The 23,362-nt window shown below is 37.7% G+C and overlaps 1 protein-coding gene across 4 annotated transcripts in view; it reads right to left on the reverse strand.

Annotated features, from left to right (window-relative positions):
• Positions 1-23,362, reverse strand: part of LOC149836000 (vacuolar protein sorting-associated protein, putative (DUF1162)) — a 208,730-nt gene that overhangs the window by 163,790 nt on the left and 21,578 nt on the right. For 3 of the 4 annotated variants that reach the window (XM_090008902.1, XM_090008901.1, XM_090008905.1), the window contains exons 8-10: positions 21,961-22,162; positions 19,991-20,059; positions 19,815-19,894 (exon numbers count right to left, since the gene is read on the reverse strand). In XM_090008902.1, the coding sequence (XP_089865028.1) occupies positions 19,815-19,894; positions 19,991-20,059; positions 21,961-22,162 (351 nt within the window). Of the gene's footprint in view, positions 1-19,814; positions 19,895-19,990; positions 20,060-21,960; positions 22,163-23,362 lie in introns of those variants that run through there. The other variant, XM_090008904.1, reaches the window with a different exon arrangement.

Raw genomic sequence — 23,362 nt, forward strand, 5'->3', positions numbered from 1 at the left:
GATTTTTTATGAACAATTCCATTGATTTTAAGATAATTTTTAAATTCATTCGAAAGATATTAACCTCCAAAGTCGGTTCTAAGAATTTTTAAGTTAACATTAAATTGATTTTTAGTCAACATATGATAAGTCTTAAAAGATGCAAAAACCTCATGTTTATGCTAAAGGAAATATATCTAACAATATCTAGAGTAATCATCAACAAAAATAACGTAATATGCAAATCCTCCTTTAGATATGACGAGTGTCGGTCCTCGTACATCTGAATGCACAAATTCAAATGGTTTGGTTGTGAACATAGATTTTTGTTCAAAAGGCAAAATTCTCATTTTTCCAAGAATACAATCATTACAAGTGAAGTCATGTTTACAAAGATCTTTAACAAAATGTAAATGGGAAAGCTTGATGATATTGGGATGCCCAAGTCTTTTATGTCAAACATTTATATCTTTATGTTGGGCAAGATTACAAAAAGAATGTTTTGAAACTTGTAAAAACTCCATATAGTATAGATCTCCTTTCTAGAGCCTTCCCCAATTAACTTCCCGGGCCGACGATCTTGTACAAAACATTTATTTGATGACAACTTAACATCACATCTATGGTCCGAGAGTTGAGAGACCGAAAGCAACAACAACAACAACTACGCCTTCATCCCAAAACAATTGGGGTCGGCGATATGAACCAAAAAAGAAAATCATGCTGGGTCTTCCACATGAATCCTTCTCCTCTAATCATTTCTATCCAATGTCATGTCCTCTGTGAGGTTCAAAGCATTCATATCCTTTCCTATCACCTTCATCCATGTCTTCCTAGGCCTAACCCGACCTCTTTTAACTAATATATTTTCCCATTTCTCCATCCTTCTAACTGGAGCATCATTAGGCCTTCGCCGAATATGTCCAAACCACCGTAAACGATTCTCTCTCATCTTATTTTCAATGGGTGCAACGCCTACCTTCTTACGTGTCTCCTCGTTCCGAATCTAACCTTTTATTGTATTTCCATACATCCATCTCAGCAAACGCATCCCAGCTACACTCATTTTTTGAATATGATGTCTCTTGGCATCCCAACATTCTGTACCATACAGTAAAGCAGGCCTAATAGTCATCCTATAAAACTTTCCCTTCAACCGCAATGGCATTCTACGATCGCACAACACTCCAGTTGCACTTTTCCATTTCATCCACCCAACCTTTATCCTATGATTGTGTACTCCATCAATTTCTCCATACTTTTGAATGATAGATCCCAAATATTTGAAACAATCATCCACCGGTATTTCTCGCTCACCAAGCTTCACTACACTCCCATCACTGCTTCGTTGCTTACTAAACCGACATTCCATGTATTCTGTCTTACTCTTACTCAACTTAAAACCTCTTGCTTCCAATGTCTGTCTCCATAATTCTAACTTAGCATTAACCCCAGCTCTAGACTCATCAATCAAAACAATATCATCAGCAAACAACATACACCACGGCACATTTTCTTGAATTGATCTCGTAAGCTCATCCATCACTATAGCAAATAGGAAAGGGCTTAAAGCAGATCCTTGATGTAACCCAACCGTTATCGGAAAATTGGTTGTCACCCCTCCACAAGTGCGGACATTGGTTACTACTCCTTCATACATATCTTTAATTATACTAATGTACTTGAGAGAAACACCTTTCTTCATCATTGTCCACCAGAGAACGTCCCTAGGTACTCTATCGTATGCCTTCTCTAAATCAATAAAAACCATATGCAAATCTTTGTTCCTCTCCCTATATCTTTCAATAAGTTGTCTAAGAAGATGTATAGCTTCCATAGTTGATCTTCCAGGCATAAAACCGAATTGATTCTCCGATATCATGACAACCTTCCTCAACCTAGACTCAATCACCCTCTCCCAAAGTTTCATAGTATGACTCATGAGTTTTATACCACGATAGTTTGTGCAATCTTGTATATCACCCTTATTCTTATATAGAGGAACCAAAGTACTCTTCCTCCACTCATTAGGCATCTTATTTGTCCGCCAAATCTTGCTAAAAAGATTTTTCAACCATTCTAAATCTTTCTCTCTCAAGCATTTCCAAGCCTCGATAGGTATACCATCTGGGCCAACTGCCCTTCTTGATTTCATTTTCTTCAAAGCCTCTGCAATTTCTTTCTTTTAAATCTTGCGCATGAAGTCACGATTCATCTCATGAAAAGGAATGGACAAGTCTCCAAGATCTTGAGCATGACTTTCATTAAATAGCTTATCAAAATAATCTTTCCATCTCTCCTTAATCTCCTCATCTTTGACTAAAACCCTTTGCGTTTCATCTTTAATACATCTAACTATACTCAAATCCCTCGATTTCCTATCTCTCATCTTTGCAAGCCTATAAATATCCTTCTCGCCCTCTTTGGTATCCAACTTGTCATAAACCTCCTTATATACCTTATCCCTCGCATTCCGAACTACTTTTTTAGCTTTCTTCTTTGCTATCATATACTTCTTCAAATTCTCATTATCCCGACTCTTACTTAGATTTCTATAACACTCTCTTTTAACCTTAATAGCTAATTTGACATCCTCATTCCACCACGATGTATCCTTACCTAGCGGTGCACCGCCTTTAGACTCACCCAATACCTCCTTAGTCACCTTTCTCATGCCACCCGCTATCTTATTCCACATTGATTATGAATTCTCCTCGAGACACCAATCAGTTTCATTAACTACCTTCTCTACAAACATTCCTTGTTTAGCTCTAGGATCTATCCTATGTCTATTCCTTTTGTGGCATTGTCTAATTCTAAGATCTAAAATTAACACTCTATGTTGTGTAGCTACACTTTCTCCCGGTATAATCTTACAATCGATGCAACAACCCCTATCTCTCTTTCTAAGTAGGAAAAAATCTATCTGACTCGTATTAACCCCACTTTTAAATGTTACTAGGTGAGACTCTCTCTTCCTAAACCAAGTGTTTGCTAAGATCATATCATAGGACAAACCAAAATCTAAAATCCTTTCTCCACTTTCGTTTCTTTCTCCTATACCATAGCCTCCATGGATACTCTCAAATCCATCCCTACTAATGCCTACATGCCCATTAAGGTCGCCGCCGATGAAAAGCCTTTCTTCATAAGATATCCCTTGTACTACTCCATCTAAATCTTCCCAAAATTGACGCTTAATGGAATCATCTAAACCTACTTGAGGTGCGTAAACACTAATAATATTAATAATCTCTGAACCTAATACTAATTTAATAAGTAAAATCCTATCACCCTTCCTACGGACCTCAACTACATTATCTATAAACTCACGACTCATAACAATCCCTACTCCATTCCTATTCCTATTTATTCCTGTATACCAAATCTTATATCCCCAAGGTTCTATCACTTTTGCTTTCTCACCTACCCATTTGGTCTCTTGTAGACATAAAATATCCATCTTTCTCCTACACAATATCTACTAACTCTACCAACTTACCAGTTAAAGACCCTATATTCTAAGTGGCTAACCTAATTTTATGGTATTAAACTATCTTTTTTACCCCCACCCGTCCAACAAAGTGAGGGAACCCTTGCCTATTTGACACCATACCCGGGCACCGGTGTGACGCATCGCTTCTGGGCGACGACCTAGCAGCCCTTGCCCATTTATCACTACCTCTGGGCCTATAGAGTACAGTGTGTCGCTCAGTAAAGAACGCCCCAATGAAATTCTCATATTCATAGGGTGTGACTAAGTTTTTATGTTGGTTGTCACAGTCCTACCACAACCCTCCTCCTTTATCCGGGCTTGGGACCGGCAGTGGATAACTAAACAGTTATACACAGGCGGAGTTTGAGAGACCGAAAGCAAATTTAAATTTAATTTTGGTATAAATCTAACTTTGGAAATAAAAAAATCTTGTTTTTTAAAGTTTCTAAATCCTTTGATTTTAAAAGAAGCGTCATTTGCGGTTGAAACAAAAGGTAATACATTTTTTGTGTATTCGGAAAGTGCAAAAATAATTTGAGTTATATGAAAAGAGGCACCCGAATCTAAAAGCCAAGGAGTTTTACCGGGAGGAGAGGAAGTTGATATGGCGGCACTGAAAATGGATCCTTTGAAGAGGGGTTGAAGGGCCTCCATGACTTGACTTAATGATAATGCTCCATTGTTGAAAGTAGATAGACTCTCCTCTTTGTATGGTTGAAATGTGGTAGACATGGCCACCTTCTTCTTCCACTTTGGACAAACCAGCATAATATGTCTCAAATCTTTACAAAAATGACATAATTTTTCCATACTCCCTTCATTGGTTCCATCTTCCACTTTGGCTACCTTCTTCCCTTACTCCTTGATTTTGATTTTAAAATTTGTTAAAGCGAGGAGGTTTATATATTTTTGAATTATTTTTCGATCTAGAAACGGCATAGGCTCCTTCATTCTCATCCTTAGTTAAAGGCATAGCTAAAACACTTTGATTGGATTTACTCATTCTTATTTGAGTTTCTTTCCCACTTAGCTTACTAAGAACATCTTCTAGAGGCGGAGAAGTGAAAGAAGATCTTATTTGCTCAAATTCGGATCTAAGCCCATTCAAGAAATTGAAAAAAGGGTCTTCTTCAAATTGTTTGTGTCGTAGCTCAATGACTTCTCCACTTTACTTTGGTTCAATGAGAGCGAGTACATCTCAAATAGATGATAATTCGGCAAAATATTTTCTAATAGTCATTTCTCCTTGTTGAAGGGTTAAAGCCCTTTTTTGAAGATAGTATTTGTAAGATAAATCTCTCGAGGTATACATCCTCTCAAGATATTCTCAAACTTGAGATGACGTCTTGAATTTTAAAATATTGGCATTAATACTAGTCTCAACCATGGTTGTCAGTCGAGGAAACGGGAGCGGAAAGCGTGGCACTTTGAAAATTTTAGGAAGCGGGAAGTGTGGGACGACTTAAAAGCGAATCAAGAATCATCTCGGAAGCGACCTAGGAAGCGAACCGGAAGTGACCTATAAAGCGAGGGGGAAGTGAAAAAAAATAAAAATAAAAATAAAAATACAAAAATAAAATAAAAATAAAATAAAAAGGAGGGAAGCACGCTTCCCATTTATGGGAAGCGTATTTCCTATAAATGAGAAGCGTGTTTCCCATAAAAGAGAAATGTGCATCCCATAAATGGGAAGCGCGCTTCCCAAAAAAATGACGCTTCCCAGCATGTTTCGAAAGCACGATGTTTCGCGCTTCTGAAACACGCTTCCCCACTAGGCTTCTGTGAACACCCCAAATTTTTCAAAATCTTTTAAATATCCCCTTTTTGCCCATAAATTCATTTTTTGAGCAAATGAGTCATTACAAATCTAAATTCCAGTTCATTTCTCAAGTCTTATTGAAATCAAATTCATTTCATATGTTTAAATTGATTTCGGATCTGGATCCATTGTCCAGATCCAAGTTTGAGTCTCCTTATTCAAATTTTAAATTAAAATTACAGAAAATACAAAAATAGTTTTTAAATAACTCGGACAGTCCATCCGACATCCGTTTGGATTCATCACGTTGTATTTCTCGATTCGAGTTTCAAAACTCGAACATATTCTCAAAACTTAGGTCCGAACTCATTATTCTGAAGAATTTTCCCCAAAATGGCCTGAAGTTATCGGAAATACACATTTGTAAATATTTTCTCAGAAAAATACAAAAAAAATGGAAAAATGATACAAAAATCAAAAAATTGAGGAAAGCAAATGGTTTTAAAACCTAAAAAAATGGAATTTTTGCCAAAAACCTCTTTTTGAACCATTTTTTTTTTACAAAAGTTCTTTCAAGGGGGCCTTCTTTTGGAAAATTGAAAAAAAAAAAGGGCAAACAACTTCTCTCCAAACAGTCGCACGCCCCTATGTGCGAGCTCCTCCATCCCCTCATCTGCCCTTCATCTACAACAACCTTGCCCATCTCCTCTTCCCGAAACCTTCCATCGCCAACAACCTTTCTAGAATCCTCCACCACCCTCTACATAAACCACCATCCTGAAACCAAATGACCATCCGTTATCACCCTTCCACCCTTCTGCATACGCGATCAAATCGTTTTCAGTTCCCTCCTCCTCCCTCTTTCTTCTCCTTCTTCTTATTTCCCGGGGTTTCTCTCACCTGACGGAAGGAAGCCAACTATTCTGGAGTATCTGCGATTATAGGTAACCGACTCTTCCCTCTCCGATCCTTTTTAGAGGTCTCCTTTTCCTCTCATAGCGTCGCCCCTTTTTCTTTTCTTCCTGTTTTTTTTTATCTTTTTTTTTTATCAGGCAAAATGGTGGGTCGACCTGCCTATAGCAGGATCGACCCACCCTATGCGATATCAATGGAATCTACCGATTCCCACATTTTTTTTCTTTCTTTCCTTTTGTTCTAATTTAGTTGTCATTTTCCCTATGGTAATTCAGTCATTCCCATTTGCATCCTCCCATTCTGATTCATCCGCATCTCCTTTATAATAGTATTTCTGTTGTGCATGTCTGATTTCTTCCTCTGCTTTCACGCTTAGATGTTCTTATGCTATGATTCTCATTTTAGCAGGTTCTTTCATTTCTATACTTTGCACTTTGAATTCGTTATTACGTTGATGGGTTTTATTTTATTTTATTTTATTTTATTTTATTTTATTTTATTTTATTTTATTTTATTTTCTTTTCTTTTCTTTTCTTTTTTTGGCTTCTACATTTCATTTTTTTTTTGTCTTCTGCTTTGTTTTGATCATTCATGGGTTCAGTTTTTTTTTTCTCTCTTTCTCTCTTGTCTTATCTTGATAATCTATTGCATCACGTTTGTCATTGGGTCGTCATATCTTCCACTGTTCCTGCATTTAAACATCCTTTTCAGTTTGATTTCTTATTCCCCTTTTAACTTCTGATTTGCATTTAATACCATTATATTCACTGCCTTATATCCACTCGATCAGCGTTGGATCCTTTGGTTTCAAAACTGCTGAATCGTAATGTTTGACAAGATTTTTTTTCCTGGGCATAACCGCGATTTTGAACATTCGGCAATGCCAGTTCGATTCAATGATATCGTTTTGGTTCAATACAATATATTGTGCTTGGTCGAACCGTCCCCATCTGGCGATTGTATGGTGGTTTGGGGTGTATGAGGTTTTTGCGATCCCCATGATTGTCATGTCCACTGTTGCTTACACCATAAGACCTCATCTAAGAGAGACTTAAGACATTACTGTCTTAAGACTGGAGAGGCTCCCATAGTATAGCGATATCCTCCAGCAGAGTAATCTCAGTGTGCTCTATGAAAGCCCCTTTCTCACACCTGTTAGGGTCTTCATCAATGTTTTGGCCCAGAAATATACTATTTGAACTCACATGCAGGTTCTGTGAATTGCATGTTATCGGTCCTTCCCGACCTTCGTAGGATGGCAGGAGTTTACCTTGTCCCGGTGGTGATAATTAGTGTGAGTGTGATTTACCTGGCTCGTTCTCAGGTATTTGATTGAAGTGTCAATCTTCTGCTATTGTAAGTCTGAATCATGGCAAAGAGGAGCTGAAGTTCATGTATACTATTAATATAAATGCTTACTGTGGTCACTGCACATAGCTTTATTTCATTTCTTACGTCATCACTCTTTTTTTTATTTATTTATTATCATCTGCATATTTCATGGCAATTTACCTTTCATTTACGGTGTAGTACCTGTATATATATATATATATATATATTTATTTATTTATTTATTTATTTTGAGAGTTTGTATCGATTGGGCAACAAACATCAGAATACCCACATTCTTCTTTATGTTCATTTCAGCAATGTATATGCTCCTGCTCTAAATTCATTTGCTCTGAGTTCATATCTGAGAATCAATATATCATGTATGCATACTCTTCTTCCCTTCAAGTTGCTAAATTCACATATATCTGTTGGTATTGTTGTATGTTAGGTTGGTGGGAGGTTACATCATTTTGAGAGTTACCAGCTGATGGAATTGAACTCATAAAATCAGCTCATAAAGGATAGCCAGAACAACGCATTCTGTTATTTATTTGTTGGAATTCTAATCCCATTGTTGATATTAGCACAAGGTTTTTGAGTAGTAAATAGCTGGCAGGCCTATTTCCCATAGAGATATGCTTTTTTTTCTTCTCTTTTCTTTGCTTTTCTCCTGTGCTTTAGTTGAACATGTTACAAGTGGAGCAAGGTACGATTAGCAGGCCCATACCAGCATCATCTATAAGCCTGACTAAAATAAAGTACTCTCTTAGTGGGCAAATTCCAGTTGAACCCTCCGGATTGCCAAAGCTTACATAACTCGCTACTAGACAATGCCCACTTGTCCAAGAAGTCTTCTACCAGGATCCTGTTTTATTGCCAAAATCGCTTAGCTGCTGAGATGCCATATTTGAATCTCACTAATACCCACCATGGATGGAGTTGGAGGGGCTCTCTCGAGAGAGCAATTCTCCATTGTTTGTCGAAACAGATCTGAGTAAGAGTTACTCTGTCTGGTCCGAAAATGGGATCATTTCATAGGACTTTACAAATTGTCGAAAGCTACTTCTGTGAAATTCCTCTTTATTAAGGTAGTACTTGATGCATCTTCTTTCTATTTGCATCTACACGTGCATGGGCATGTTAAAAACACATACATAGTTCTTCATCTGCATTACAGCTTGGTCATATATATTGTACTCACAGGGATGCATGTATATTTTTTTTTCTTTCTTTCTTTCTTTCAACAGCTTAAATGTCCTGGCAAAATGTGTATCTTCATAGGCATTCAGCCCAGCTCTAGAAGGTTGAACAGTATCTAGTTAGCTCATTAGCTAGCACATGCATTCGTCATCATTTCATTATACCCGTAACTCCCTGTACATAATTCCCTTCAACCCACCTTGCCTTCACCTGTCATAAACTGTTTTGCTGCTACAGGGCTGCTTGCAGCAGCCAAAAGTATAACCTGTGGCTTCCTACACCATCTTCGCTCCCAGCATTGGCATTCAGCCACATGTCATCTACAGCACCTGCTGCGCTTCCTGCAACACCCATCTTCTCCATTTCATAGCCGCAGCTACCATTTTTTAGTACCATTCAAAACCCTCCAGCACACTTTATTCACCTGTAGACTCAGCATACCCACCTGTGGTAAGTTGCCTACTTATGCTGCTCCCTTGCTATCTTCACTGTTTCATACCTGCAACATTTACCATCTCTACCCACGGTGGCAGCATATCTTAGCACTAACACTTGCTGAGCACTAGTGCGCTACGAACTTCCCCATTACTGTCACCATTTGCACTCCCACTCCATTCATTTTCTGCAGCCACTGTTATAGCATAAACCTGGGCGGCCTCTGTTACCTGTCCACTATGTCCAGCCACCTTTCATCCCTTCCATCTACCCCATGCCTATGCAGTCCATCTTCACTTATCACCTTCAATATCTTCCATCATCACCGGCCACTGTGCACAGCATAAGCACATTGCACCTCAATATCAAAATTCCATTATCTCATGCCCAGGTATGTATCACAGCACCACTTTCCACTTGTTACACTTACCAAAATCTCACATCTTCATCCACTCCTTCATCATCATCTCCACCTAGTCACTGATTTCCTACAAAAAATCATTATTCACCATACTACATCCTTTGTTATCAATGTCACCATCCTTTGTTATCAATGTCACCAGCCATCACCACAGCTGCTGTAATGTTCCATTCATAGTGTCCATTTTACCGGTTGCATTCATCTGCGCATAGCTTCAGCATATGCTGCGATCATCCATTGCATCAACCATCCGCCACACTTGTGCTCGGGGCTTGCAACCCACTAGACATACCTTCACTATACATCCCCTGTGGCATCCATTATCAATCATCTTTTCACTTACACTCAGCCTACCTTAGTGCTCTCTTCATAGTTATTCCCTACCGTTCATTAGCATCATGACCTCTTGCAACTACCTCCTTCCCATGCATCATGTAGGTATGTTCAAATTCTCATATTAAGATTTCGGTCATAAGAGTATATGTACAATCTCATACCCATCCTCGTAATATATGTGCTTTCAAGAAAACATGCATCTCCATATGTATATATATATATATTTTCTCTTTGATATATTGTCTCTTCATATATTAGTTGGATTTTCATATGACATTCTGCATCTTCTCAAGTGCTTTCCTTTGCATTTTGTATTACACTAACTAAATATTTTGCAGGGAACATGTGGGAAAAGCTATCTTCCTTCTTAGATTAGGATTTCAAATTCAATTTCAAGGTTGTAATAAATATTAATGAGAATCTTATATTTTCAAACATAATTTAGGATGTATGATCATATAAATATCATTTGTTGCATCATTTTCCTTTATTTCGAAGTTTCACGAATGAGAAACACGAATGGCACGTGCACCATTTCGTAAAAGGTAATCAATCCTAAGTTGATGATTTACATCAATGGCCATAGTCAGGATGTAAACAAAACTTAGGATTTTTATCTTTTACGAAATAACACTGGATCCACACCGGATCTCTTTTCAAAATTCATCATATTTTCCTTAAATATTTTCTTCTTTTATCAGAATTTAACTTAAAAATAATTCAAAATATATACCAATGACCATAGTCAGGGTATATTGAGAGTTAATTTCATTTTAAATTCTATAAAAGCACCAAACGTGTTTCATTCTTCACCTGAATTTAAATATAGATTATTATATAATACATTCAATGACCATAGTCAAGAATGTATTATATCTTCAATCTTATTTTAATTCATTTAAAGAATGGAATAGCTTTTCAAAATCCAATTTCAAAAATTTAAATTCATTCATCATTTAGGATAGAATTGCATCATATTTTAAAAACTCCTTTTCATAAATCCAAGTAATTCTTTCCCTCGTTTCTCATGTCAAATCCTATTTATAAATTCAAATTCAACTTTATTTCTCAAAAGGATTCAAGAATTCAATTTGAAGGTCCCATTTGACTTTGAAACTTCAGAATCATCTTGTATTTCAAATTTCAAATTCTATCTCAAATTCAAAGTACAATTTAACTTTGAAATTCATCTGTATATTCAAGATTCAATTTCTAAAATTCATTTTTCCAAATTCAATTCAAACTTAGAAATTCTTGATTCATCTTCTAAATTCCAGATTCAAACTTCAAATTCAAAGTCCAATTTGACTTTGAAATTCATATTCCAAGTTCAAAATTCTCAAATCAAATTTTGAAATTCCAAATCCAAAGTTAGATCCTAAATCCAACTTGGATCCAGATTTCCAAGTATAAATCCCCAGTTTTTGGATCTCAAATTCAGATCCAAAACTCATTCTAGGATCCAGGATTCAACATTTATATCGGATCTCAGACTTCAGATCCAATTCCCCTTTAGGATCCAGAATCCAAATTCCACTTTGGATCTCAGACTTCAGATCCAAAATCCATCCTAGGATTCAGAGTCCAACTCTATCTTAGATCTCAGATTTCAGATCCTAAACACATCTTCAGATCCACTCCATTCTAGGATCCAGAAGCCAGTTCCATCTTGGATCTCAGACTTCAAGATCCGAATTCATTTTAGAATCCAGAATCTCATTCCACTTTGGGTCTCAGACTTCAGATCCAATTCTACTTTAGGATCCAGAATCCAATTCCACTTTGGATCTCAAACTTCAGATCCAAGATCCATCTTAGGATCCAGAATTCAATTTCATCTCCAATTTTAGATTTCAAATCCAAATTCCATCTCCAGATCACATCTGAATTTCTTAAATTCATCTCTATTCTTTAATACCATTTGATTTTCTCAAATCCATTCTAAATTTCAAATTTCAAAATCTAAATTCAATTCCATCTCAAAATATTCATTTCCTTTTCTAAATTCAAGTTCAACCTCAAAGTCCATTTCTGACTTTGAAGCCTCATTTCCTTTGTTATCATCTTTTTCCAACTCTGATTTACTTCAAAGACTTAGAACTTCTCTGATCTATCTCAAGTTCTAAGTTAGATTTTACCATTCAGAAGTCAAATTCTTCACTCCCTCATCAATCTTATCTCAGAAAACTTGGAAATTTCCAAATCAAATTTTCAAAAAGAGCATACATCCTTGCATTGCACAAGCATGATTCTTTGTCCATTTAGATTTAGGATAAATTCTTAGATTATATTTAGGCAAAGCAAACGGCATAGATTTGATCCTTGGTTCGATTACCCCTGGTAAAGGCGCCAGGAACGATCAAACCTCGTACCGACGAGCGAATCCCGTCTCTCCCTTTTTCCCGCAAATATTTTAAAAAACGGAGGCAAGTTAAATTTCTAAATATTTTTCAAATCAAGGTCAAGTGAGACCGCGCAAAATAGTTCATCTTCTCTCTTTCTTTCTTTCTTTTCTCTTTTCTCTTTCTTTCTTTCTTTTCTCTTCTCTCTTTCTTTTCTGTCTTTTATTTTTCTCCCTTCAAAAAGGAAAAAATAGAGGTTAGAAAAGGAAAAGAGAAGGAAAAGAGAGAGAAACGCCAAGAGAGGAAAAAAATTTGCGATGATCACAGCTAGGCGCTTCCAGTAACTCTGGTCTCAACCGTAGAAAAAATCCATTAAAGAATTTTATAACTTTTCATTTTCCATTCTTCATGTTTCTTACTGCATGCTTCAAAAGCCTTCACTCTTTCCTCTCCTTTAAGAACTTTTATTTTCCTTTTTCAATTGTACTAATTTTAGGCTCGGGTTCCAGAATCGTATCTTCGATGTAGCCCCAAAGCCCTTTTCCCTTGATATGGGCTTCCATATTTTCGGCCCAAACATGATAGATTGAGCCATTGAGTTTGAACACGAGAGAGAAATGTGAATCCTTTTCCACCATGGAGAAGCTTTTTGAGAGACGAGAATCTTCACGATTGAACACACACCACAACGGGTTTTTCTTTAGCTATTGTTATAGCACGCCAAAGAGGAAGGAGTTTGCAAGAACTTTCCACGCCAAAATAGAAAAGTGAGGAGTAGGCATGTTTTCCGCAAGTCTGACAAGGTAGAGATGACTAATGATGATGTCTTGTGTTGGGCAGTGACAATGGTAGTGGAAAATATAGGTGATGAAAGTGGGAAAACTTTTGAGAAAAAGACCAAACAGAGACCTACTTATTAGTTTGTTTTGTCATTTAGATTTCTTCTTCACATCTATCATCGAGATACTGGCTGCATAGGATTCCATGGCCTTAGACTTGTCATGATTATTGTTCAAGCATTCTCAAACTGTATTACCATTTACCATGCTACAGTAGGCATACGACATCTTGGACTTTGGTGCTTTTGTTTTTTAGTACAATGAATATGAATGAAATCTCCTTAGGTCTTCCCTTTTTATGTGTATTGTTGAGAATAGGTGGTTTTTAGGTTGAAGTTCTTTTATATTAGAGGTGTTTTGAATTTTTGTTTTCATAAGGACTTAGTTGTAATTTTTCATTTTAGCCTCTCTATTTAATATAGAGAGAAGCCCTACTCTAAAGTAACGAAATTAGTCTCTCTCTCTCTCTCTCTCTCTCTCTCTCTCTCTCTCTCTCTCTCTATCTCTCTATCTATCTATCTATCTATCTATCTATCTATCTATCTATCTATCTATCTATCTATCTATCTATCTATCTATCTATCTATCTACAGGTGGTTGCTTCCTTCTACATGGTATCAAAGCACTCGATCTCGGAAGCGTGATCACGAGAGGCTCATCATCACCCACGAGAGGCTCATCATCACCAACGAAGAAAGAAAAACCCCGACTGCGTGAAATCAGGTTTGCTGTTCAGCGATTGTGGAAGATCTGATAACAGATCTGGGATGTTACCTAGATCTGTCGTCAGATCTAAGGATGGAGCTCCCAGCGAGGATTTCCTGGAGTCGTAACCTCTTTTTTATTTTGGAATCTGGAGTTTTTTTTCTTCGTGATCTCCTGTCGTGATTTCCTGGACATGGACGAGTTGTGTTCCTGCTGTTGAGTGTCTGCCGTGACTGATGTGCTGTTTATGCTGTTGGTTGTTCCTGTTGTGCTGTTGGTTGTTTGGGTCACGCAGCAAGTCTATGTGTTGCTGCGTGCCAGCCGTGATTTTTCATGTTTTCCTGTGCTGATTGAGTGTCTGCCGTGATTCTGAAATTTATTTCCTATACTTGTTGCGTGTGATCGAGATATGTTTGATCTCTTTAATTGTCCTCTGAAGTCTTATTGGTTGTTATGCCTTATATGGTTTGGGAACAGCAGTTGGCGTGATCATCTGTGTTGCAATTGAATATTATCGTGGTGTGTTTGGGTACAGCACTGGTCATGATTCACTGTTGTGTCGAGTTTTGTTTCGTGTTGTGTTAGTTCAAGCTATCCCTCTGTAGTGAAAGCAGCTGGAGTGATTCCCTGCTGGTTGTGGGCTGTTTTTTAACAGCAGGACTGATTTCTTACAGTGTTGGAAAAGTTTCACTTGAATACTTGCTCAAATGAGCAGTATGGCTGAAAATTCGAAATGTGATTCTAAAATGGAACATATTGGGGAGTATAAGGCTTTTGCCAACCCATTCTCGTATGGCTCTTCCGTAAGGTTGAATGAAGCCAACTATGCCAGATGGTCAAGAACTTTTATGATGTCGGTATCTGGACATCGTCGAAAAAATATTCTGTTGGAAGGCAAACCCACTGAGAAATCGGGAAAATATGTTACTTGGGATGAAGATAATGACATAGTTATGTCATGGATCATGAATAGTGTCGAACCCCATATTGCAGATGGATTGATCTACTATAATACTGCCAAACTGATGTGGGACAATCTTCGTGATACATACTCACAAGAAACGAATGTGAGTCGTATCCTGCAAGTCGAACAGAAAATATATAATTTGCAACAGGGAGATCAGACCTTGGCACAGTACTATGCCTTTATCAAAGCTGCGTTTGAAAAACATAATGCTCACAGGCCTCTTTGTTGCTCAAAGCAAAAGGATCATCAAGAACAAACCATGGTTGCTCGTTTTCTTACAGGTCTTTCTTCAGATTTTTCTGTTGTAAAAGTTCAAATGTTGACTGGATCAGATGTTCCCACTCTTGCTAATGCTTACAATCGTCTGAGTAGACTTGCGATCTCTCTGCCACAATCTCAGCCTGTGACTCAGTCATCTGCTCTTGTTGTCTCATCTGGTTATGGGCGTGAAAATATTCAGAATATCAGAGGACGAGGACGTGGACGTGGTATGGGAGGCAGAGGAAAGTTTCACTATACATTCTGTGGAAAATCTGGACATTTAGAAGATCGTTGTTGGGATAAGCATGGTCGGCCAACCACTTCTTCATCAAAGTCATATACTCCTAAAGCAAATGTTACTACTATCGAGGCAACAAATATACAAGAGAATATCTCTGCAAATGAAAGTAGTATCACCCTTAGTCGTGCGGAATATGATGAGCTGAGAGCTCTTCGACCTTTGAGTTTCACCCCTCCTGTAGCTGGTGTTGCCTATTCAACCGGAAATCATCTTCATCCGACTGATAGTAAGTGGGTTATTGACTCTGGTGCATCCAGACATTTGTGTGAAAATTCACGTGTTTTTTCATATCTAAAGGATATTAAGGCTCAACTTGGAGTCTCATTAGCCAATGGGAGCTCCTCCCCGGTTGTTGGTCAGGGAAATATTTCTATATCCTCCTCATTACAGTTGAAAAATGCTCTTCATGCTCCAAACTTTCCTCAAAGTTTACTCTTTGTTAGTTGCCTTATAAAAGAACAAAATTGTAGAGTAATATTTGATCCAATGGGTTGTCATTTTCAGGATTTGCTGACGGGGAAGAAGATTGGTGGAGGCTATGAAGAAAATGGAATTTACTACCTACATCATCCAATGGGTACTGTTCATACTGCAGTGGAACATTCATTCAGTCATGTTCAGTGGCATCGTCGTCTTGGTCATCCTTCATTGTCAAAGCTTCGGTCGGTCTTTCTTCAGATTCCTTCCACCACATCATTTCAGTGTGAAGCATGTCAATTGGGCAAGCATCATCGAAATTCTTTCCCTTCGAGTCAGAGTCAGTCTAGTAATAAAGTTTTTGAACTTCTTCATGCAGATGTATGGGGTCCTATTAAGATTCCTACTAGGACTCAGTGTCGTTATTATCTTGTTATTGTTGATGATTTCTCTAAGTTGACACGGGTATTTTTAATAAAGGAACGATCTGAAGTTCCAAGTATTATCAAATCCTTAATTCTTGAAATAAAAACTCAGTTTGAATCTATTGTCAAGATTGTTCGCATTGATAATGCTCTCGAGTTTAAATCAAAATGTCTGTTACAATTTTACCAAGATCATGGCATTCAACCCCAAACTTCATGTGCCTATTCATCTCAACAAAATGGGGTGGCTGAGCGAAAACATCGGCACCTGCTTGATGTTGCCAGGACCATTATGATTCAATCCAATGTTCATGCGTTATACTGGGGTGATGCGATTACCACTGCTTGCTATATGATCAACCGCATGCCTTCGTCTTCTGTGGGTGATCAAATTCCATTACATATCCTAAAACCTAATGCCCCACTTTTTTCTTTCTCACCAAAAATATTTGGATGTGTTTGTTTTGTACACAAACTTGGCCCTGACCGTGATAAATTAGTCGCTCAAGTTACAAAATGCATATTTATAGGTTATCCAAAAAATCAAAAGGGCTATCGATGTTATGATCCTATTTCTCGCCGAGAGTATGTCAGTGCGGATGTATCTTTCTTGGAATCCTCTCCATATTACTCTATTTCCGGTTCCCCGCTGCAGGTTGATCCAGCTGAGTCTTTTCCATTACTAATACCTCATTTTCCTTTGGAATCTGTGCCCTCATTACCGAACCAAACTTCATCCTCTTCCAGATTTCATAATCCTCCATTGGTATATGTGCGTAGAGCTCCACTTTCACAAGAGCCTTCATCTTCTTCTTCTCCTGAGGTAAGTTCTACTGACAATAGTCATCTTCAGGATGATGATAACAGGCCTATTGCTCTACGAAAGGGGACACGACAATGTACCGTATATCTCATATCTCATTTTGTCTCCGATGCCAGAATTGGAAATCAGATGAAGTCTTTTATTTCAGCCTTATCTGCTGAAACCATTCCTCTGAACTATCAACAGGCAGAACTTGATAATCGCTGGAAGCTGGCTATGCAAGAAGAAATGAATGCTTTAGTATCTCAGCATACATGGGATCTGGTTGATTCCCCAGAAGATGCTGACATTGTTGGATGTAAATGGGTGTATACAATAAAGTAGAAATCTGATGGTTCTATTGAAAGGTACAAGGCCAGATTAGTAGCGAAAGGATATACTCAGACATATGGTATTGACTTCTTTGAAACTTTTTCTTCGGTTGCACGGATGGGTACCATCCGTCTTGTTCTCTCAGTTGTTGTTCAGCATGGTTGGAGTCTGTGCCAATTAGATGTGAAAAATGCATTTCTATATGATGATCTATCTGAAACCGTTTACATACAACAACCTCCAGGATTCGAGGTTGAGGGGGAGTGTCAGAAAGTGTGTAGATTGAGAAAGGTGATTTATGGCTTGAAACAAAGTCCTCGTGCATGGTTTCAAAAGTTGTTTGAAGTGATGTCAAGCTTTGGCTTTAATAGATCAGCAGCAGATCATACACTATTTATAAAGAAAACTAACTCTGGCATAGTTGTTATGGTGGTATATGTAGATGACATCATTCTTACAGGAGATGATGTGAAAGCTATTGAAGCCACAAAGGCTCATCTTCAAAAACACTTTGTTATAAAAGACCTTGGTTCACTCAGGTATTTTCTGGGTATAGAAGTTGCTAGGAGCTGTGAAGGGATGGTTTTGTCTCAACGAAAGTATGTTCTTGACTTATTAAAGGAAACGGGCATGTTGGGAGCTAAACCAGCAAATATTCCCATGGACCATAAAGTTCAGTTGTTTGAAGAAGGGTCAAAACCAGCTGATAGCAAAAGCTATCGCTCCCTAGTAGGGAAGCTATTATATATAACTGTGACCAGGCCAGATATTGCTTTAGCAGTAAGCAAAGTTAGCCAGGTTTTGGACAAACCAACTGAGGTACACTGGAATGCAGCCATAATGATTCTTAGATATCTAAAATCCTCTCCTGGAAAGAAGTTATTGTTCAGGAAAGGTGGAACTCTGGAGATAGTAGCCTATTCTGATGCTGGCTATACTGGATCTGTAGTAGATAGAAAATCTATCACAGGATTCTGTGTGTTTTTGGGAGACAACTTGATTTCGTGGAGAAGTAAGAAACAAAATGTGGTTTTCAGGTCGAGTGCAGAATCAGAATATCGGGCTATGGCCCAAACAGCTGCTGAATTGATGTGGGTTCGCACTGTTCGTCATGATCTCCAGGTGAAGTTTTCCTCTCCAATGTCCATGATGTGCGATAACAAAGCAGCGACATATATAGCAAACAATCCTGTCTTTCATGAGAGAACAAAGCACATTGAGGTTGATTGACACTATGTAAGAGATATGATTCAAGCTGGTCATATCACTACCAAATACCTAAAGTCGAAAGACCAAGTTGCAGATATGTTTACAAAGCCTCTTGCTAGGCCAAATTTCTCAAAATGTTGTGACAAGCTGAGCATGATTGATATCTATGCTCCAGCTTGAGGGGGAGTGTTGAGAATAGGTGGTTTTTAGGTTAAAGTTCTTTTATATTAGAGGTGTTTTGAATTTTTGTTTTCATAAGGACTTAGTTGTAATTTTTCCTTTTAGCCTCTCTCTATTTAATATAGAGAGAAGCCCTACTCTAAAGTAACGAAATTAGTTTCTGTGCAGCGGACTCTCTCTCTCTCTCTCTCTCTCTCTCTCTCTCTCTCTCTCTCTCTCTCTCTCTCTCTCTCTCTCTCTCCAGGTGGCTGCTTCCTTCTACATGTATCAATTACTATTTGTGCATGTAATTCATTGTTAAATTTACTGTCATGGGCCACAATCTGATGTCGAATTTATTATCATGGACCATACCTTGTAACTTCTTAATGCACAGCATTGTATTTCAAAAACTAATATTGATAAATAATAACAAGCACGGGTGTGTCTGTAGCTTTCAGAAGGGGCCACGTAAGGCAGGGTGGTCGTGGGGCCCCACCCGGGGTCTTCCTCGCTTCAGCAAGGGTTTCCCATCATAAAAAAAAAATAGCAGTTCATCATACAAAACCACATACCATACAAATAAGTATTTTAAATACATAATGATTTATATAGGTATATCTGATAAAAGACATGTCAGCTATAATAATTATGAATCAGACTATGCATAATACCCAAGCATCTCTTGGAACAATCAACCACATAGTTTCACCAGTTCTCATAAAAAAGCAGATTCGGTTGCAAATAGAAATGATGGCCTACTTCCACACAGTTATCGTGTATAACCCCTTTAGTGTGTTGATAGAACATGGTAGAATATTCATACTACCGACACTGGTGGAGTGAATTCTGTGCATTGATCATTGTTATTTAAAGGTGCACGAATCCAAACCGAAGATAGATCAAAATGAGAATTGAGTGCCCTAAAATACAAGAATATGGCAAAAACACCACGGAACTACAATATTATCATATCACTCGGTTTTTAACAGGTTGAATCCATGAGGCAAGTTAAACTTATCATTAAGCTTGGTGTTTTATCAACTCAAATTATTTTAGTATGACGTACATGAGGGGCAAAAACTTATAAGCAAGCATTCAAAAATTAAATCTAAGGGTTCAATGCCCATTAGGGACAGAGAACATCCCAAAGGACATTGAAATCAAACGGTTAAACTCACTTCTGGCGTAGTGCACCAATGGAAAAGGAATCCAAAAGCATCAAGATTTGCTGCAGCTGGATGTCGTTCAAAGAGAAATCCTTAAAAAAATGGTACATAAAATCAGTCAATCGTACTGAATCACGAAAGGAATTCCTAGGCAAAGCTAAAGGAAATTCTGTTGGACAGAGACAAACCAAGCAACTCAACTCTGACGTAATGCAGTAATGTGGGATAGCCCTCTCAAACTTTCCAGATTTGTTCACCTACATACATGAAAACATGTTTTAAGAACAAAAACCTTTGTATCTTTTCCACAGATAGAGAGAGCAAGGTCTAATGTTTTGTCACAAATCCACATAGGATCAACTTGAGAAAATAAAACTGTATATGCTACATTGAAAAAATAACAGTATAAATTAAGATACAGCCCGAGGAGCCAATGAGTTTGCAGATCATATTGGCAGTTGATTTATTCATTCAAAGAAAAGCATGAATCATACATAGAAGACGCACACAATGGAGAAGGTAACTCATTAATTTCAGGCATGCAGGAATTGGCAAACATGCTCAATCTTTTTGGCCCAAGTAGAAGAGAAATACAAAATACATGCAAAAAGTTCCACAATATCAACGTTAAGACAAATGCAGCATAGATCAATAAAACAAAAAAATTTGCCATCTCAAGCGAGCAACTTAATCTCAAGCATGCAGGATTGATGCACCAAGAACTGCATGCTCTATATCTCCTGCAGCTGCCAATGTTTCATTTTATGGTCAAAATGTAATTGAAGAGTACAGCAGAAAGACCAGCAGCAACATTAACAAAAGGTCAGAACAATGATGATATTCAAATTCCAGAAAAGTCATCATAAAACTTAATTATCAACCCTATTCATAGAGTCAATCTTTCCCATACATTAGCATAGTTGCTGCTGACTGGAACAAGCAATTAAAACTGAAAAACAAATTAATGTCACTCACAGTCAGTTAGCAAATAGCTTCCTACTCATAGACTGACCATGTCATTTATTATGGTCCACTACGATTTTGCTACCACAGCTGAATTTGGGTCCAAAAATGGGATCAAACCACATTTTTGGGGTTGGAAAATGGGATGTGCCCCAGAGGGCATGAGCAAAACATGCACACTTTTTTTCTTGGTTGGAATCATTGTGAAGGCTCATGAAAATTTACAATTTTACCACACAGTTCATTCTGGGTTCAAAAATGAGATCAAACAGGGATTTTTGGGCTTGAAAATGGGACGAATGTAGTCCAAGCGACATGAGCAACAAAACAAGCACACTTTCATTCAAGCAGAGTCAGAGTGACAGTTTATGAAAATTTATGATATTGGCACCACAGACGATTTTTGTGTTGAAAAATAGGATCAATTAACATTTTTGGGATCAAAAGAAGATTTTTGTCTTAATCAGAGCCGTAGCAAAAGGAATGTCAAAGCAAAAACCAGTGCTTCTTCTTAATGTTACTGGAAAATGATTATAGAGCAAAGGAGAATGGAAGGAAGTTCCTTCTGATAATAGAAAAACCTAACGTTCTGTTCTATCGAATAAGACTGTTCGGCTTTGTTCAAAATATAAAGGATGAAACAAAAAGCACCAATGACAAATTACTTGCAGCCAATTATAGTCCACTGCAGTTTCATTGACCATGGACCAAGTACTCTGATTGGAGGGTACAGGGAAGAGGGAAAGAAGGGTTTTCACGTGCCAACACAAAGATATACATGCACATTTTTGCAATTAAGCAACAGATCCCACAATTCTCTAGCAAGTATAATATCATCAATGTCCAATAGCATGAGATGTTTGATTGGGTAAGGGTGGCTTAGACTCTTGAAAGGCCCTTTACAAATTGCCATGGGAGATACGTGTACCCAAATCATAAAAATAAATCTCAAAAATGTGGTATAGGTTCTGATGGAATAACATCAAACATGGAAAACAAACAAGGAGATGATGCATATTATGAATGGCTTTGGGCAAGAACTTTCTAAGCAAGCATCAGCATCTCCTACTTAAAGAGTAGGCAATGAAGGATATGGTGCCAAACAATAGCACAAAAATTTATGCCTGTATGAACAAGATGATACTCTTTTAACTAAACAAAGATTGAAAGACAAAACAAACCAGCATCAGCATACCATCAAGGAGAAAGTCGCATCAAATGGTGCTATGATGTAATCAAATTCATTAATTTCAGGCACTCTGTCACGACATGATTGAGAGCCAGGAACATCTACAACTTGTAAGCATGATGTTTTTGCCCAAGAGTTCCAATAAATTCCAAACTGTGAAATATCCAGAGTCTTACAAACTTGACCACCTTTGGTTTTTCCACCATACCTAATAAGAAAAAGGTGCAGAAACAGTTACTATACCAAATATAGAATGGTAGCGTCTTCAGGCAGGAAATCAAATAGGATGCAAACCATAGGAAAAATTGTTAGAAATAATGATCTGTGGTTTCAGTTTGGATATGCACTAGAACAGAAGGTGAGGCTGGATTTTTGAAGTGGCAGTTGATGACGGAAAAAATTAATCAAAAGTTTGAAAAGCAGCAGCAACCTAAAAAGACAAAACACCACATTCCCATTAAAAGTTTACCTTGTCAAACATAGTGAGGAAGTCAGTCTTATATACAATTTCCTGTTTCCAAGAAAAGGGATCTGTTGATGTCTGTCCTATGCTTTAAAAGGAAAAACATTTTCACCACTACATTTTATATGCAATTTCTGCTTTTAGAACCACTTAAGATTCTTTTTTTTACCGATTTTTAAATAGTGTCGAATCTTTTTCACAGATTTTTGCTAAACATAATATAAATAGATAAATAAGCAAATTTTACTTCTGTTATGAGTTTTTGTACCATAGGACTCATATATATTTGTGGTAACAATGACATCAAGCAAACATGAATTTATGTAACGAAACAAAATTTGTGGATAAACATAAAGGCTAACGAATTTGGTTCCTGCTTCTATATTAGAAAATTGAACAATCTTATCATGCACTATTTTCCCAAGCTGATATGATACCAAAGGAATATTACAAAAATATCATGTTCTTAGCATGATATTGACATGAGAAAAACAATTTCTGTAATATTTCTATACTATTTATATTTTATTTATTATATATTTTATATATTTTTATATATGTTGATATTTTTCAAATTTTGCTTGACAATACATAATTTTTTTAAAATAACATGAGATTTTCCCTTGCAGAGATTTTTTCCCGAAAATGAGATTTGTTACGTTGCTTCAGAATTGGATCGGATGAAACCCCTGACTGAGTTAACTAGACCTCAGCAGCGCATGCCCGGCTCAATGTTGAACCCACACTTGGGTTAGGGATGGCAGTGGACCGGGGGAAAGCGGGGCCCCGCCCCGCCTCGCCCCGTTTGGACCGGGGATGAAGGGTATGAAACGGGGATGGAGGCGGGGATGAAGGTTAAAATCCATCCCCGTCCGGGGGTGGAGGCGGGGATGGACTGGCACGTTCCCCCGCCCCGCCCCGCCCCGCCCCATCCCCGCCCCGGCC

This window comes from Nuphar pumila, chromosome 6 (genome assembly GCF_984573655.1).
Source record: "Nuphar pumila chromosome 6, dmNupPumi1.hap1.1, whole genome shotgun sequence".
NCBI classification, from domain to species: Eukaryota; Viridiplantae; Streptophyta; class Magnoliopsida; order Nymphaeales; family Nymphaeaceae; genus Nuphar; species Nuphar pumila.